This window comes from Schistocerca piceifrons, chromosome 9 (assembly GCF_021461385.2).
Source record: "Schistocerca piceifrons isolate TAMUIC-IGC-003096 chromosome 9, iqSchPice1.1, whole genome shotgun sequence".
Lineage (NCBI taxonomy): Eukaryota > Metazoa > Arthropoda > Insecta > Orthoptera > Acrididae > Schistocerca > Schistocerca piceifrons.
In genome coordinates, this window is record NC_060146.1 from 160,126,105 (window position 1) to 160,144,317 (window position 18,213).

General features: G+C 40.4%; 1 protein-coding gene across 1 annotated transcript in view; it reads left to right on the forward strand.

The window, feature by feature from the left end:
- The window catches only part of LOC124717037 (uncharacterized protein CG43867), a 594,156-nt gene that overhangs the window by 449,090 nt on the left and 126,853 nt on the right, over nt 1–18,213 (forward strand). Inside the window, exons 8-9 of the mRNA XM_047243692.1 lie at nt 7,484–7,684; nt 13,348–13,562. Of these exons, the coding sequence (XP_047099648.1) occupies nt 7,484–7,684; nt 13,348–13,562 (416 nt within the window). The remainder of the gene's footprint in view (nt 1–7,483; nt 7,685–13,347; nt 13,563–18,213) is intronic.

The window sequence follows — 18,213 nt, forward strand, 5'->3', positions numbered from 1 at the left end:
TCAGTTTAGAGAACCAATAAATTATGGTAGGCTAAATAATTGCTGGGCAGTATTTACGAGGGGGCGTCAAAAAATAACAGTAATAATTTATTTTTTATCATTTTAATGCGCCCGTGCTTGATATTGGTGCTGGCAGTACCGGAGAGGTCTGACCTTGAGTGACGTAACACCATTCGCGTCAGTAGCCTGGCGGTACGCAGTTGAAGGGAAGCAAAGGAAAGCGTACGGGCACGCTTACAGTACCCAACATGGATCTTCAAGTTCTAGCAGAACAATTAGATTTTGCATTTTTCTTGACAAAACTCCATCACAAACATTGGCAGTGTTGCAGCAAGCCATCGGGATTACACAAGTTTTCGATTGGTATGAACGATTTCGGGAGGGTAGAAATGACCTTGTAGATGCTCCACACCCCGTCAGGCCCTCAACTTTGAAGGCTGAAACCAATGTCAACACTGTTGATGTCATATTGCGGGGAAGACTGTCATTTATCGTTAACAACGATTGCAGAGATAATGAATTTATACTACGGATCAGCTGAGGACATCGTACAAACAGTTCTAGTGTTACTTCTGCCAGTATCTCGTCTCCTACCTTCCAAACTTTAAAGAAGCTCTCCTGCGAGCTTCTGTAAAGTTTGGAAGGTAGGAGACGAGATACTGGCAGAAGTAAAGCTGTGAGGACGGGGCGTGAGTCGTGCTTGGGTAGCTCAGTTGGTAGCCGACACGGTAACTCAGCGTGCTCGGTCAGAGGGTTTAGCTATCCTCTGTAATAAAAAAACTGAGCTAATCGATCAACAACGAACTTAAACGGATGTCTTACGACGTCCGCGCCGAGCACATGCAACGAACAAAAGCGAACAAAAATGAGATTAAAAAAAAAAATAAAAAGCGCAGGCACGGTAGCTCAGCGTGTTCGGTCAGAGGGTTTAGCTATCCTCTCAAATAAAAAACTGAGTAAACGGATCAACGAACAAGCAGAGCAAGTGTCATAGGACGTCCGCCACGAACAAAGTCAACGAAGAAAATGAGATTTTTTTTGTAAAGGCAAAGGTTCCGAGTTCGAGTCTCGGTCCTGCACACAATTTTAATCTGCCTCCAAGTTTCATATCAGCGCACACTCCGCTGCAGAGTGAAAATCTCATTCTGGAAACAGTATGGTAGTCAAAATCGTGCTGTACTGATTCTGATAGGCCACAGTCGATATCAGTGACTGTAATCATTATCCTTTGCTGCATCTCTTTAAGTGACAGTGGAGGCAGGATCACACAGTCTTTGGCATAACCCTGTAAGAACAGATCGCACAGAGCTAAGTCACACGACTGCATTGGCTGCTAGAGGAGAGTAGACTCACAATGGCAAGCACATCCAGTCTGACACTGAGGCCATTTGACAGTGCCATAATGACAAACAATCCAACCAGTGTGGATTCCAAGAACATCGATCACGTGAAACTCTACTTGTACTTTCCCCACATGACATACTGAAAGCATTGCATCAAAGCAGGCAGGTAGATGGAGTATTTTGTGACTTCCAAAAAGCATTTGGCTCTGTACCATTCCTATGCTTACTGTCAAAAGTTTGATTGTATGGGTATCAAGTGAAATTTGTGACCTGATTGAGGACTTTTTGGTGGAGAGAACACAGCATGTTATCTTGTATGAAGAATCATCATCAGATGTAGATGTAGCTATGGGGGTGGCCCACCTGGTTAGCTGAGCGGTCTAACGTACTGCTTTGTGGAGCGGTAAGGAGCGCCTGCTTCCCGGCACGAATCCGCTCGGCGGACTTGAGTAGAGGTCCGGTGAGCCGGCCTGTCTGTGGATGGTTTTACGCGGTTTTCCATCTGCCTCGGCGAATGGGGGCTGGTTCCCCTTATGCCACCTCAGCTACATTATATCAGTGATCGCTGCACAAACAAGTTCTCCACGTATGCGTACACCACCATTACTCTACCATTCAAACATAGGGGTTACACTCTTCTGGTGTGAGGTGTTCCCTGGGGGGTGGTCCAGTGGGGAGCCAAACCGCACAATAACCCTGGGTTCGGTGTGGGGTGGTGGAGGGGTGAAGTGGACTGTGGTAGTCGTCGTGGGGTTGTGGACCACTGCGGCTGGGGTGGGGACGGAGCCCCTCCGTCGTTTCTAGGTCCCCAGTTAACATACAACATACATACAACTATGGGTGTGCCCCAACGGAAGTGTGTTGGGACCATTGCTGCTTGTGTAGTGTATTAATGAACTGCGAATGACACAGTTATCTATAATGAAGTACAACCTGAAAGAAGTTGCATAAATATTCAGTCAGATCTTGATAAGATTTCGAGGTGGTATGCAGATTGGCAGCTTGCTTTTAATGTTCAGAAATGGAAAACTGTTCACTTTACAGATAAAAAAAATGTAGTCTCCTATGACTGTAATATCAATGAGACACTGTTGGAATCGGCCACCTCGTACAAAACCAGGGTGTAATACTTTTTAAGGATATGAGATGGATGATCGCATAGGTTCAGTTGTGGGTAAAGCAGGTGGAAGACTTCCTTTTTCTGGTAGAACACTGAGGAAGTGGACTCAGTCTACAAAGGAGGTTGCTTACAAATCACTTGTGTGATCCATTCTAGAATATTGCTTAAGTATGTGGGACCTGTACCAAATAGGACTAACAGGGGATGTTGAATGTATACAGAGAAGGGCAGCACAAATTGCCACAGGTTTGTTTAGACCTGTGGGAAAGTGTTACAGAGATGCTAAAGAAACTGAACTGGCAGGCTCTTGAAGACAGATGTAAACTATTCCTAGAATCTACACTAACAAACTTTCAAGAACTGGCTTCAAATGGCGATTCTGCAAATATTCGAGGGTTGAATGAAAAGTATCGCCTCCACCTTTGTTAATTGGGTTTGTATGGGAATATTTTAATAAATGAAATGCAGAAATAATCCTTAGAATGTGATCTTTAATTACCAATATTTACTTTTCCACATAATCAACAGCCAAGTGGATACAATTCTGCCAACAATGGACAAGTTCCCTGAAGTCGTCACGGAAGAAGTCGACACTCTGTTTCCGCAACCACAGTCTCACAGTCCTCTCAACGTCTTCATCAGAAGCATAATGATGTCCCCGCAGATCATCTTTCTTTATCGGGAACAGATGGAACTCAGAGGGTGCTAAATCTGGACTGTATGGAGGATGCTGTACGGTGGTGAGATTCAGTCTCTGAAGTTCTGCTGTGGTGGCACAGATATTCCGATAGCCAAGCAAAGCAATAATGTAACCCACACATTCTTGTAAAATGCCGATTGTGCTTGCAGTTTCTCTCTGAGTGATATGACGATTGTGCTGAATCAATCTGTCAACATTTTGGTTGTGAAACTCGGTAGTTACTGTCACAGGACGTTCAAGTCTTTGTTTGTCACACAGGTCAGATGTTCCCACCTCAATATCTTTAAACTTACTCGCCCAATGACACACAGTACTCACACCAACACAATCACCATAAACTGCTTTCATTCTGTGTCTGATGAATCTCCTTTGGGGTGGCACCTTCTGCTGTCAAGAATTCAATGACTGCACATTGCTTAAATCGCATTGACTGACCGTCTGCACAGGGTTCCATACTTCAAACTGTAATAACTCAACTGTTCGATGCTAAGGCTTCCCACCATCTGTAGCTGTAGAGAAGAGGCTACGGAACAGGCCAGTACCTACTGCATACCAATGCTGCCAACTGTTGAAGAGTTATGAAGGTGGAGGCATTACTTTTCAGTCAACCTTCTTACTACAACTCCCTATATATCTTTCACGTAGGGATAGTGATGACAAGATTAGAATAATTATTGCGCACACAAAGACTTTCAATCAGCCCTTCTTTCCAAGCTCAATACATGAATGGAACAGGGAGAAACCCTATTAACTGGTATAGTGTGATGTACCCTCCGCCATGAAGCTTACGGTAAATTGCAGAACATGGATGTTGATACAAATGTCTGAAAGAAACTGTCTTGGAATGCCGTCTTGTTGCAAAATGAAATCTCCACTATCTTGCTGTAACTGTGGCATAAGCCATTGCTGCTGCATGTCACATACACAAAACCAGTCACAGTTTTCTCCACAGAGAAAAATGATCAGTAAACTTTTGAGGAGGACTAGGTACAAGAGGCTTTAACTATAGATGAATCACCAATGTGTCCCACAATCTCGTGCGGATTTTCTGTGCCATGAGCATGCATAGTATGACGATTCACCTTTCCAGCACGTGAAACATAGCTTTGTCACTGAAAATCACCTTCTGTGAAAATTCATGTCCCTCCAGTAGCCACTGCAAGTCATAGCAAAGGTTAGAATGTACGTCATAGTCCTGAACAGTTAGCACACGTGACAACTGCAGCTGTTTCAGTTTCACAGGCAGACTTTTGTGCAGAATATGCCAAACAGTTGACTGCAGTATCTGCAGGTCTCTGCTTGCAGGTGTTGCCAATTTCTTTTGACTATCCCGGCTGATGTGATTTCACTGACCTGTTTTTTTTTTCATACCACATTAACAGGCAGTGACACGGAATGTGAACAGAATAGAATAGAAACTTTATTATCACATAACATGTCATATACAGTCAAATGATTGGGTCATAGGTGACTCATCAGTTAAAAGTTACTTTCTAATTGTAAGCAGATGGAATAATTTACAGTGTTTTGTAATTTTAAGTACCACAAAATGATTTAATATAATCATGTTGAAAATAAAATAAAATTAAGAATAAATATCTACTTAAAGTACTTTTTAGCATGAAATAGAATAAAATTAATCATCAGGTATGGTTACTTGTGACAGTCAGTCATAAATTCTTCTACACTGTAATAATATTTACTTGCAAGTTACTTTTTTAATGAAGTCAAATTCTTCCGGTACATAATTTTTGAAATTTTTCACAGATTTTATTTCCCAGCCTCATGCATCTTCTCCAGCTGTTTTAGCCTATGTGTTGGTAACTTATACTGAGATTTGTTTCTTGTTTCATAATCATGCTTAAACAGGTTATTCTCAAAATGTTGTGGGTTTTGTTTAGAAAACTCAATTGTCTCATACATTTAGAGGCCAGGAACAACTGACTTGAACAGAGGTCTGCATAATTGTCTTTTTTTCTGCACCTACCATCGCCATAATAATTTTTTTCTTTAGCCTAAAGAGTCTCTGTAAGTCTGTTTTCTCTGATCCCCAAAAAATTATACCATATCTTATCACAGACACAAAACGTGTGTGATATACAACCTTTTTGACAGCTGTTTCTATTATACTACTTATAACATTCATTACTGTAAGTAGTATAATAGAAGCTCCAGTCAAAAAAGTTCTGTGTCATGTGTATTTTGTGTCTCTGATTAGATATGGTATAATTTGTTGTACTATTTGTAGATTGTTTTGTGTGTTGGAGCTTTAACCTGGTATTTTGTATCAAATCATCACTGAAGCATGACAGTTGACTTACTGGTAGCAGATTTGAGGACACAAAACAAGCACATCATTCCATTGCATGCCATTTTCCAGCACGTCTCGTGGTGCTCCTTGGATCTGTGTCACAATGCCTATTATGGATCAGAACTTGGAGAGATTCTCCATCTTGATATCCACCATTTTCCTTTTATTATTGTAGTTTTCACCCAGTAGTCTTCTGATGTTGTGGAGATACTAATGACTGGACCTGTATGTACACAGGGTGATTCAGGAGGAATGTCACATAATTTGTGAGGCGATTCTGCATGTGAAAATAAACCGAAAAAGTCCTATGAACCCGTGTCCAATTTTTGATCATTATGGAACTGGAGCAGGTTGAAGACAACACACATCTGTGACAATTTTCAATATTACTTACTGAAATGCTGTACAGGAGCTGTGGTGGACAAAGTAATGGTAGGATAGGTGACTGAATTGTCCTTCAGAAGGTGTTCAAAAAGTCCCCCACCCACTCAGTGCACTTGTCAACATTTTGGAGGGTGTGTTGTGTTGGACATCGAACATCATCTCGGTGGACTTTAATGTAGGCAACAGTGTCAACGATGCGAGTGACAAGTTCGTCACGTGTATCCACCTTTATAGTGTACACCCCCCCCTTTAACCAGCCCCCCAAACAGAAGTGAAATGGGGTTAGGTCGGGTGATCTATCAGGCCAGTTAGATGCTCCATAACGGCCACCATTTATTCAGATACTGGGATACTTGTGTGGTACAGTGAATCGGTGATCCACCGTGTTGCAGGCAGATTTGCCATTGTTGCTCTGATGTCACATCTTCCAAAAGTGCAGGTAAGTCTTCTATCAGGAAATGTGTGTATGCTGTGGCTGTCATGCGACTGGCAGGAACCTAGGCCCGGTCATCAGGCCATCAGTCATAACACACCAGACATTCACTGTGAACCTAACTTGGAGTCTTGTTTCCCTAGTGTCATGTCGGTTCTCCATTCCCCATGTATGAGAACTGCATATGTTCATGATACCATTGCACATAAATTTAGCCTCAGCTGTAAATAAAGTGTTTTGTACTATGTCTCTGTGTACAGCCAACCATTCACAAAATTGTTATCTGCTTACTGAGTCACCCGGACACAGATGTGCACATGGAATGGGTACAAGCCTTCGGAATGTAACATATGCCACACTGGCGTTTGTGGAATATAGAACTGTTTAAAAAACCCTGGGACGTAACTTGGCACAGGGGGTTAATCGATCAGGGAAACATCCCTGGTATTCTGTCACAGCCACATGGGCATTGCGATTGCAGTACTCATTCTCAAACAACATGTCTGTGTATTGTGCACAGATGAACGTATGCAGCATGTTGATATTCAGCAATACAATGGAATTGCTCAGTTAATTGGTATACGAGCATGATTCGCACATGACCTCATGACTGCTCTCTGGTCCAACCCATGACTACACGCTGGGTACGCTTGCAGCTGTTGCCTCAGTGTGACGTCACAGTGCCACCCTCTTTCGGAGAACCCTTCGCACCTCTCGTAGGATGGATCAGTCATCTGCCCCACCATTATTCTGTCCACTACAGTGCCTACACAACATTTGGGTAAGTAACATTCAAACTTGTCTTTGTAGTAATTCCTGGGTGTGTGTAGTCTTCAACCCGATCCAATCCTGTAATGATCAAAATTTGGAAACATGTTTGTAGGACTTTTTTGGTTTATTATGACATGTGGAACCACTTCACATACTATGTGACATTCCCTCTGCATTGCCCTGTATGTGTTTGCTCAGGTTACTGAGAAGACAGAACAGTTTCAGTTTCTGTACTAAAATTTTGATGTCAACACAAGCGAATGCGCCAGTGTGTACATGCATGGTGTGTGGTTTTGGGTGATGGTGGTGGTGGTACTGGTGATGGCCATGATGGTGGTGGTGGTGGTGATGGTGGTGGTAGTGGTGGAGGTGGTGGAATGGCACTGGTGGCGTGCAGAACGTGGTGCTCCGCCCTGTGCAGGTTCGGACGTGCACATGCTCGACGAGGAGTTGCAAGCGGCGGTGGAGGGTCTGGCCCTGCTGCCGTCAGTCTCGCCGCTGTGTGACACCGGAACCGGCACTACCGACGAGGCAGTCCACGACTACGCTGAAATCTACACCCCGAGCAGGGAGCGCGCGCCCTGGCTCGACGACGGACAGGGCCGGCGCGATGTCTCACAAGGTGCGGCAGCCGAGCGGAACTCGCCACAGCAGCACTAATCCACATCTCGTCACCTCATTTTCTAACATAATAATTAATTTAGAGAGATCCACTCCAGTTGTACTAATATTTATTCAAACTGTGACCAGTTTCAGGATTTTAAAACCCAGTCCTCAAGTGTGCGATATTAATGTATCTGGTAACGCATAACAAGTGGTTAGGACAGTGGCCTCCAATCACCGTATGTTCATCAAAACCTCTGGTGTGGCCCTTCACATGGTAGTTGTCGGTGTTCCTACTTTGTGGCCGCCCGGTGGCAGACAGTTTCCACAACATACAGTGATTGGAACTCTTGCACTGACTGGCCCAACTACATGTTATGTGTTACAAAACATAATAATTTCATACACCTGAAGGTGGTATTTTAAAATCTGGAAACTTGTCATGGTTTGAACAAATATTCGTACAACTGAAGCAGCTCTCTCCAAATTAATTACCATGTCTCTCAATTGTGGTGGTCCTACATACCAAATCATCTGTTAACAATCTGCTTCTACCTGCTAAACCACGCTTCAAGAGGGCAAGTTTTACTCTTATGGCCGAAGCTGAGAGTGGGTCAATAAATAAGTCACAGCATATGATGACTAAGCTGGTGCAATGTGTACGGGCCTCAAATGTATTTTGCTTTTCTGTTGTAACATGCAGCAATAGTGGAAGACTTTTACAGTTAAAATATTTACTGGTGTCAAACATTAATATGACTGAAACTGCCAGATCATTGTATGTGGGAAAATTTAAAGTACACAGGAAACAAAAAATGAAGGAAAAGAAATTGACACTTGAAGTTCCACAAGTTCAGCATCTACCAGATGTTACAAGCAGTAAAACTCAATAATAACATGAGGAAGTCCGGAGTGTCCATACGAGATAGGCCGTGGTAACACAGATATCCAGGGGAGACATTTCCTAGTCTGGCCAGCTTTTGTATTTCAAGGCCTGCTTACAAATTCCCACATCAATATGGCAGAGTGAGATGGTGAATTTGACATAGTCCACCAGAGTGAAGCGATGCTGTATCTAGGAGTCCTGTATCAGTGTCACCAACAAGACAGTGTCGTAATATAGCTGGTGATGATCGGCACAAGATTACTGCTCGAAGAGAAATAACTTCTGACTGTTCTGTTGCTGGCTACATTTCAACCGTATTAGTCCCCCAGGTGGCCAACTCCCAACTCGTGTGACTATGCATCATGTGGCACAGTTACTGCCTCGCAGAGTCTCTAAGCCTACAATGTCCTTGGCCTCCACCATTGGTACATCTCCATCAGTGGCAGAAATATGATGTTTTTGACCTGAGCCACAACTTTATCTTTGATAATGACAGAACCTGAAAAAATAAATTAAAATTTGTGCCATGGCCAGGACTTCAACCTAGATTTCCTGCTTACTAAGCAGATGTTCTAACCATTACACCAACATTACCGATGATGGTACACATATCATTTGTCAATTCTCTGCCATTTGTTTTCATTTCTTGTCTCCAATAGAGGACAGCTCTCCTTCAAATATGGCTCTCACCATGTACGGAACAGATTTTGCAATGCGTACTGTTCTAAGAAGTACACTCCTGTAGCATAACTGGCTGTAGTCCACTAGCTATGAGACTTGGAATACTATACACTGGCTATCTTTTACCTGGCATATGCTGTCATTTTCTAGAAACACACACAGGTGATAAATTTCAAATGATGATGTGACACTCACAATACATTTGTTGACTCACCCCCGTGCAGTATTTCGAGAAAAGCATAGAATTCATACTGCTGTGTACTGAGTGTCAGACAGATAAAGGTATAAATTGTGAAAGATGACACACTTGTGCACATTTAGTCTTTTGTGCCTGAAGAAAACGCTCAGTCTGATGTGGCTTGGAACACAGTCTCTTTGTGACTGCAGTTTGATACACAACATGACAGTGCTCGTGGTCCATCTGTGAGGGACGGTATACTGCGTCGGAGTTTCGTACTGAGTGCATTTACTGTGCTGATCTGCCAGCTTTTAGAAATAAGAAAAGATGCCATAAGATTCATATAGACTGTGTTCTGTGAGTACCCCAGCCCATAGTACTATTATTGCATGAAGCTTCGATGACTGACCCTCAAGAATAGAATAAATTGTGGTTACGTGTGCTAAATTACAGTGCACATTTGTGCATCTCAGTGGCTACACACACAGTCTTTAGACAGTTGTGTGTGCCTGGAGAGTTCTTTATTTAAAGATAAGGAAGAACTGTGCAGTGAAGGCAAATTAAGTATAAAAAAAATGTGTAGATAGGTTGAATCAGATACAGCACTGATTTTTTACATTTAGGTTCCACTTCTTGTATTCTTGTATGAATTTTCTGGTCATAAACTTAATGTCCTAAGAATATAAAAAGGGAGGTCTAAATGTAGACATTAGGAAAATGAAATATGTACGTGGTAGCTGATGGAATATATGAAGATTTAGTACTGGGAGAAGGAAGTGGAACAATAGCAATTACTGAAATATATAAATATGTAGGGTGAAAATTAAAAATGCTGGGGAACAAGACAAGGTAGTTTGATAATAAATATAGTCAAGATGACTATTTATTTGTTAAATATAATTCCGTGGGATAAGTTCATAAGAACTGAACTAAAACAAGACTATTTTGAATAACTGTTAGGAGCATCATTACATATGATTCAGAAGTTTGTACAGTGAAATGAAAACTAAATTCAAAATTATTAGCTACAGAAGTTATGTAAACATTCAGCAATATTATCAAGAAAAGGAATAATAAGAAATGAAGTAATCAGATAAGTTTTCAGAATTCAGTTATTGATTTCGTTCAATAGAAACAACTGCAATGGTATGGGTCTGTCAAAAGGACACAAGAGGAAAGACTTCTCAACTATCATCATGGACTGGATATCAAATGGAAGAAGAAAAGAGGGGTGACCTCCCAGTCTTTGATTCAGGGGATTCAGTTGTTAATGGTGTAGAAGGATATTCCTAAAGAGTTGTGGGGGAATACAGAGCAGTAAAGAAAAATCATTAGAGACACTCTCTAATCACAGGTTCTGGTGAAAAGTGTAAACACTGCTAAACTGGTAATATATATAATATTGATTGTGCCATCTATCCATGTCAGGTTGCCACTAATGCACGAGCAGCTAACCTAGGGGCTACACTAAAGCATCAGTTGTTTGCCACAAAGTCTGACAGGGGAAGTGTACCAAATGCTATTGCGCGATGTACTACCAGCTTTGCTGTAGGATGATCTGTTCTGATTGTAATAAGGTTCATGAATGGTGGGGCAAGCAGTGCTGTACCGAACCTCGAATTTGTGCCCTTCTGTCAACCACTGTGGGTAATTTGTAAGTCTGGGATTTTCTCTCATTTGACAAGTTTTTTTTGTGTTTTTTGTTTGTTTTGTGTGTGTGTGTGTGTGTGTGTGTGTGTGTGTGTGTGTGTGTGTGTGTGTGCTGGGAATGGCAGTAAGAAGCAGATAGTTGTAGCATCACTATCCTGTGTTGAAGTGGTGAAATGCATTTTGAACAGATAGTTTGAAATTGTGAGCATGAAGCAGTATGACAATAACATATTTCAGTAATATCAAATACTGCTATGTAGACAGGGTAAGACTTAAGCCTGTACGTTTATACAGAATTTTCTTTACATCTCAGTTGCAACACCAACTCTTCCAGCTGGTATCATTATTTATCAGACAGCTTGTATGAAATTTGTATTCAGTGGGAAGTCTGTGTGCTGTTTTTCTCTAAAATTATTGTTCTCTCCAGGTTCAATAACGTATCCACCATTAATAGTCATTCATATAATCGGCTGAACTGTTACTACCACTGTCATCACCATCACCATTATCATTTATGTGCTTCTGTACTGTAGTATCACCCCTCACTGCCTCTCTCACTCTCCTATCCCTCAATTACAACAACTGCTTCTCTGGTAAGTACCACTTGTACACTGCCATTTTATGTAAATTACAGCACTTGAAAAAGAAGGTGCCAAAATTAATGTCATTTTTTTCCAGTGATGAACTATATTAATACAAAGAAGTAATCTTATCAGTAGGAAAATAAGCTTGTAGGAAAATATGCTTGGGAAAAGACAGAAAAGCTTTGCTGTACTGAATCTTCAGGAGAAGAAATCTTAAATTTTTTCTATGGGCACATGTGGAAAGTATGCTAACTTTTGCATCCATATCAGGTGTTTCCCTGTCAACCTTGGGTGCAAGTGACCTTCCCTTCCTTTCTAATCTTCCCCAACTTAATCCCCTGTCCTTCACAAGGAAGAAACTAACAGTTTCTGCCTTTAAATGCCTCTGTTCGTAGTACTCAGATTTCCATGTCCTGAAGGTAAGTCTTGTCTCCTTGTAGTAATTCCACAAAGAAAAATAAATTATTCTTAAGAGGACATCATTCTTGTCTCAACAATATTTGCATATTTGTGTCCTTTGCAGAAGAAAGTAGTATGAAAAAGGACATTTTACTTCACTAAAAACAGGAACCTTATGTGTGTTTTACACTCAAATTCACTCAACATATTACAAAAGTTTTATTTACTGTAATCAAATTCGTGTCAATATTGTACTATTACTTACCACTGTGCATGCATCAGATTCACAGGTAACATAATATTCTTGTTTTTAATGAACCAGTACATCCTCTTGTTTTTATGCATGTGGTAGTAATATATCATGGATGACATGAGGATGATACTGTACTTCTAAAGAGGACTCAACATTCTTGACACACATCAATGAGGTGGGAAAAGGTGTTAAATTTTTGGAGATTAATTGAGCTAAATATTTTTTGACAAGAATTTGAATTGGGTTTTCAGCTATTTATGTTGTTACAGCAGTTGCTTGAGAATGACACAAAAACCAAAGTGGCACTTTGTAAATAAATACATTTCCTAACAGTCCAGGCAGAAAGTATAGTCATTCCTAAAATACTTCCAGTTTCTTCTCCTTCTCCATTATCCACATTGTCCAATCCACAGTTTTCTTCTGAAGACACACTTGTTCAATTCCAGGGATATGCTCATCAGACCTATTTCTTTTTTATTACCTCAGGTATCATTTCCTGCACTTTGTTCCTATTTATCAACATCTCTCTGTTTACTACTTTAGGTTTCCTTAAAGGATTTGACATTTCCTATTCTCATTTTACCAGAAATTGTACTGTTGTAGGAATTTTTTATACAACTGCTAATTGTTAAACAAAAATGGTCCATCCTGGATCATTGCCACAGCTGTGGAGAAAGCAATGTTTATCCGAGGTATGCACTATCAGTCTGTAATTTTGTTCATTCGCATTTTGTGCTGTGTTGGATATGAACTGCTAATGATGGTGACATCTTTCTTTGCCTTGTTTATCATTTATAGCCTCACTTTCTGGATAGTAGTGCTCTTTCACTTCTTCTGCTACTTTTTAGTAATACCACATTTGGAAAGAGAGAGAGAGAGAGAGAGAGAGAGAGAGAGAGAGAGAGAGAGATCTCCCCAGTACCCTGATGGAAGTGTTTATCAGTGCAGCACAGGGAGTGCAGAGAAAATATTTAGGACTATTGCAGTAGTTCTGCTAATGAGACTCATCAGAGATATAATACAAATGGGTGAAAACTCACTCGCACTGCAGGGGGCAGTACGAGCAGCACAACGAGTGGCTCGACGGACGCATGTCGACCGCCGACGCCTCCACTGCACCGCTTCCCCTCGTGGGAGTCGCGCATCTACCAGGTGGCAGCTGGCGGCCTGCAGGCAGATGGCACCACAGGCCACACCAGTGCGGGGCACCAGCCGGCTGGTGGCTACTGCGACATCTCGGTGCCTGTCTACGCCACCGTCAAAGGGGTGAGTGATTTGGCACCTACAGTTTGCTTCATGGGGCTTACCATAATGTTGGTGCAGTTTGAAGTGACAGTGAACTTTTATTTCATCCATTACCAAATGATTGTTGAAAGCCTTCAGCTGTGAAACTTGTGGCTGTTTGGGGCGGACAGTTAAACTGCATCCACAATTCTTCTAGCCCACTGTCTTGTTAGATATGTGATTTAATAACCTGTTCTTATCGGAATTGGCCCACTTTATCTCAAATTTATGTGTTTGTACATTTTGACAATGTGGTTAAGTTTTTTGTGTTGTCTAGATGTGAATTTGTCCAAACAAGTCATCATTACTGCAAGAATAATGCTCTTAATAACTCAAAGTGCTTTAAAGATCTGCTTGTGTTGTTAAAACTATAAGTGGAGATCAACAATGTGTCTAATGAGTTTATCTAATAAATTAATTTAGAAAATAAATTTTGAAATATTTTCTGTAAGTTAGCTTTGTAGAACTTAAAATAACAAAAACTGGGAGTATATTTCAGTATTTTTTTTCAGTAATCAGTACTCTAGCTTCCTCATCACTACTAATTGAAGGTATTCGAACCTGTCAATAATTAGGTTCCTGAGAAAGCTAACATACTGATTTTATCACAAATATGTTTCTAATTTATCAGCCATGTCTGTTCATAAAACTAACCCCAAGACTCTAGTTGTTGTTATAAAGGGGGAATAACGTTTCATTGGGCTGTGGGCCTGCCCGTCCTCTGTATAGTCCTGCTCTCTCTCTCTCCATACAATTTCCATATTACTGGTGCCCTGAAGAAAGATACTTGTGACCATTGATTTGCTTTGGATGAAGAGCTGCACACTCAGGTACAATTTGGGGCAATCCCAATAATTTTTCCATCAAGCCATTGACTTTTTGTTTCACAGTTATGGCAATTACGTTTGAAATAGTAAACAGTTCAATTACCATTTTTCAATTTGCCATCTTTTCATTTGACTGCCCCTTATATGATCTATACATTGTACAGGGTGATTCAAAGAGAAAGAATAGGTTTCAGTTGTTTATTACAGACAAACTATGAAAATTAGAAACACCTTGTGCATATCACAGGATAGAGGAAATTTCAAAGTTTTATGTTTGCACAGACACTGTACCATACACTCAACATGAGCACCATGCATTGTTTGAGAAATACCAGAATGGTAGACCATTTCATCCCACACATAATGGCACAGCTGTCTCAGAACTTGGTAATTTCCTCTATCCAGTGACAGGTGCAACATGTTTCTACCTTTAATAGATTGTCTGTAATAAACAATTGAAATCTGTTCTCTATTTTTGAATCCCCAGGTATTAATAGTAAACTATGTCACTACTGCTTAGTGCCATACATAAATACACAATATAAATTTAATCAAGTAAATTAGTAAGGAAGCAAATATCTTGAAAAAATCTAATGCCTGCTTGGATTTACTGTATAGCTGCTGTTTATCGGCTATTAGTAAGTTAATATTTACTTCATTACAGTGCTGTTTTTCAAACATTTTCTCCTCTGATTTTTGTAAATACTGAGTCCCATTTTCAGTACATTACTACATGTCATGCACATTTTGATAACAGACACTGCTACTCGTCACGTATCTAAAAGGGATTTTCAGTTCCTCACTTAGCCACTTAATGATATTATTAAATATTTTTGGTAACTTCTTTTCTTTACAGATTTTGAATACTTAGAAATGTAAACATGTATGTGGATTAGGCATTAGGCCTGTTTTGACTGCTCAGCTGCTGCCTAGGAGGCAGTATGAGGAGCAATCTTTGAGGAAGGATCAGAAAATAATGCACAATATTTTTTCTACCCTGGTATTGCAGCTGGTCTATTGAAATTTCGCAAGAATTTGGTTTGAAGTTTATGCTACAGACATTATTTTGTTTTCAAGTGCAGCTATAGCAAGAGAAGCCTGAACTATGGAACAAATGTGGTGCACATGTTACTGCCCTTGACCTGTGAAGAGTAGCGAAGTGTAGCTTGATATTTATGGGCCAGAGGGCATGAACCAAGTAAAATTTACAGGAACATGCATGGTGTGTGCATAACAATGTCTCCGGGTTGTGTGCATTCTTCCAAGAGGGTTGTGTGAACCTTAGTAGTTCACCACACTCCAGGCAGCCAGTAACAGCTGCAACCCCGAAGAATATCAGAGCTATTGAGACAACAATTTTGAATGAGCAGCATGTGCAACTGCAAACCTTATGCAGCAGTTCAGCATTTCCAGTGGTGCATCGTATGATATTGTTCTTGATGTGGTGAAATTTCACAAAGTTAGTGTTCACTGCATGCCTAAGAACTGAACAGGCAACCAGAAGAGTAAGCGAATAATGACAAGCTTGGATCACTTTATTCATCAAGCCGCAGAAGGGCATGACTTTCTGAAAGGCATTTGTCATTGGGGATGAGTCGCGGATGTACCACTTCATGCCTGAAACCAAAGATGCCTCTATGGGACAGAACGAGGTGGTTCTAGAGTACAAAAAAAATTCAGAGTGGCTCAGTCTGACAGGAAAGTGCTTGTGACAATGTCCTGGGATATGCATCACATATTACTGGTGGACTTCACTGAATAATGGGCCACTGTGTATGCTGCAGCCTACTTTAAAACTTGGGTTAAGTTGCATTAGACCCTTCAAAACAATCGCCACTACATTAATGCTGACAGTGTCAGAAATCTACATGATAGTGCTCACCCCATGTTGCTGCTCCTGTTCATGAGAAAATCACCAAATTTAGGTGGGAGTTGCACCCAGCATCCGCCATACAGGCTCATCTTGCACTGTCGGACTTTCATCTGTTTGATCCCCATGAGCAAATTCCTGGCTGGCCGATGCTTTGCGACAGATCCAGAAGTGAAATCAGCAGCTTGCAGATGGCTATACTCCAGCCACATAGACTTCTGTGAACAGGGCATATCAAAACTGGCACCACTATCGGAGGAATGTGTTGAGAACATTGGTGACTATATAGAAAAGTAGGTAAAAGATAATGAAAGTATTGTGTGTTACTTTTTGATCTTCCCTCGTATGGTCATTGGACACATGATTGATATGCTGCTGGGCCCTCTGGCCTTTGTTGCCAGTAGATGGAGCCTGACAATGCAGCTGCTTCTTTATTTGAGCAGCTCCTCCTCCTTGCTTCACAAAGCCTGTATGGCCCCTGTACCTATCCTCCCTAGATCAGAAAAAATCTGAGGGGGTACCAGGAATGGAACCCATGTCCTTTTGTAGCTAAGGAGGTGGTCATTTTGAATATTTCATGTACAGTAAAACTACCATTTTCCACTTTTCAGTGGAGTGACTTAAAGAAGTGTAAAACACTGAAAAGTTTAAAATACACAAAATCTTAGCAAACAAAACAACCAAAAATTAATAAATTGCTCTTACTGTCATTCTCTTCATACTGTTCAAAATATAAAATTAAAACAATTTAAATTTTGCCTATTTAAAAAATGTGAAATAATTAATTGTGTTTTTTCTTTCTTCAGCAATTACCTCTACTTATATCTCCATAGTATATGTTGCATCAATCACAAAGGCCATGGCCAAGTACTGACAGGCACAAATGTGTGTGCGGGTTTCCCACTTCATTCCAATCATGTCTAATGGTGTAAATAAAACACGAAAGCAAACATCTTTAATGAAATCACATTAAAAAGATATTCATCTTCTGGTGTGAGACTTATTATTGATCATTATAAAATTATGGTAAATAAAACTTGTAACACAATATTGGTTAAAATGCTGAAGTAAACAAAGAACAATAGGCAAAAATCTACAGCTTATTGCAGACAGCACGGAAAAACCATTATGATGTGGAATGTGTCAAATGCACAAGAAATGCGCGCGGGAAACAAGTTTTTTTTTTTTTGTTTACATTATTGTGTTACACCTTAATATTTCTATTACGTATTCCATTCCCTTACATGCACAAAATGCCTGTATTATACCTCCAGATTTATTTACTCATATTGAAGAATTCATCTGTGGTATAGAAGGAATTGTCAAGGAGGTATGATTTCAGTTTGTTTTTTAAACTATTACTGCTGTCTGTCAGACATTTTATTTCATCTGGTAATTTATCAAAAAGTTTTATAGCAGCATATTTTACCCCTTTCTGTGACAAAGGTAGGTTAAGTAAAGGATAGTGTAAGTCTTTCTTTTTTCTGCTATTGTAATCAAGAATGTCGCTGTTGATTTTAAACTGGTCCATGTTGCTGAGAAAAAATTTCACTACTAAGTAAATGTATTGTGAAGTAATTGTAAGGATTCCTAACCTTTTAAACAGATGCCTACAAGATGTGCGACTATGAACCCCACACATTATTCTAACTACGAGGGCCGTTCAGAAAGTAACCTCCAGTTGATTTAAAAAAATACACCAAGTTAAATAAAAATATTTTAATATATACATCTTACAACTACATCTTTGCACTATTTTTCTACATAGTCTCCATAGTGATTGAGGCACTTATCGTATCTCTTCACAAGCTTTGAAATTCCTTCTGCATAAAAATCACCCGCTTGTGCCTGGAGCCAGCCTGTGACCGCATCTTTGAGCTCTTCGTCGTCATCAAACCGCTGTGACCCGAGCCATTTCTGCAAATGCATGAAGAGG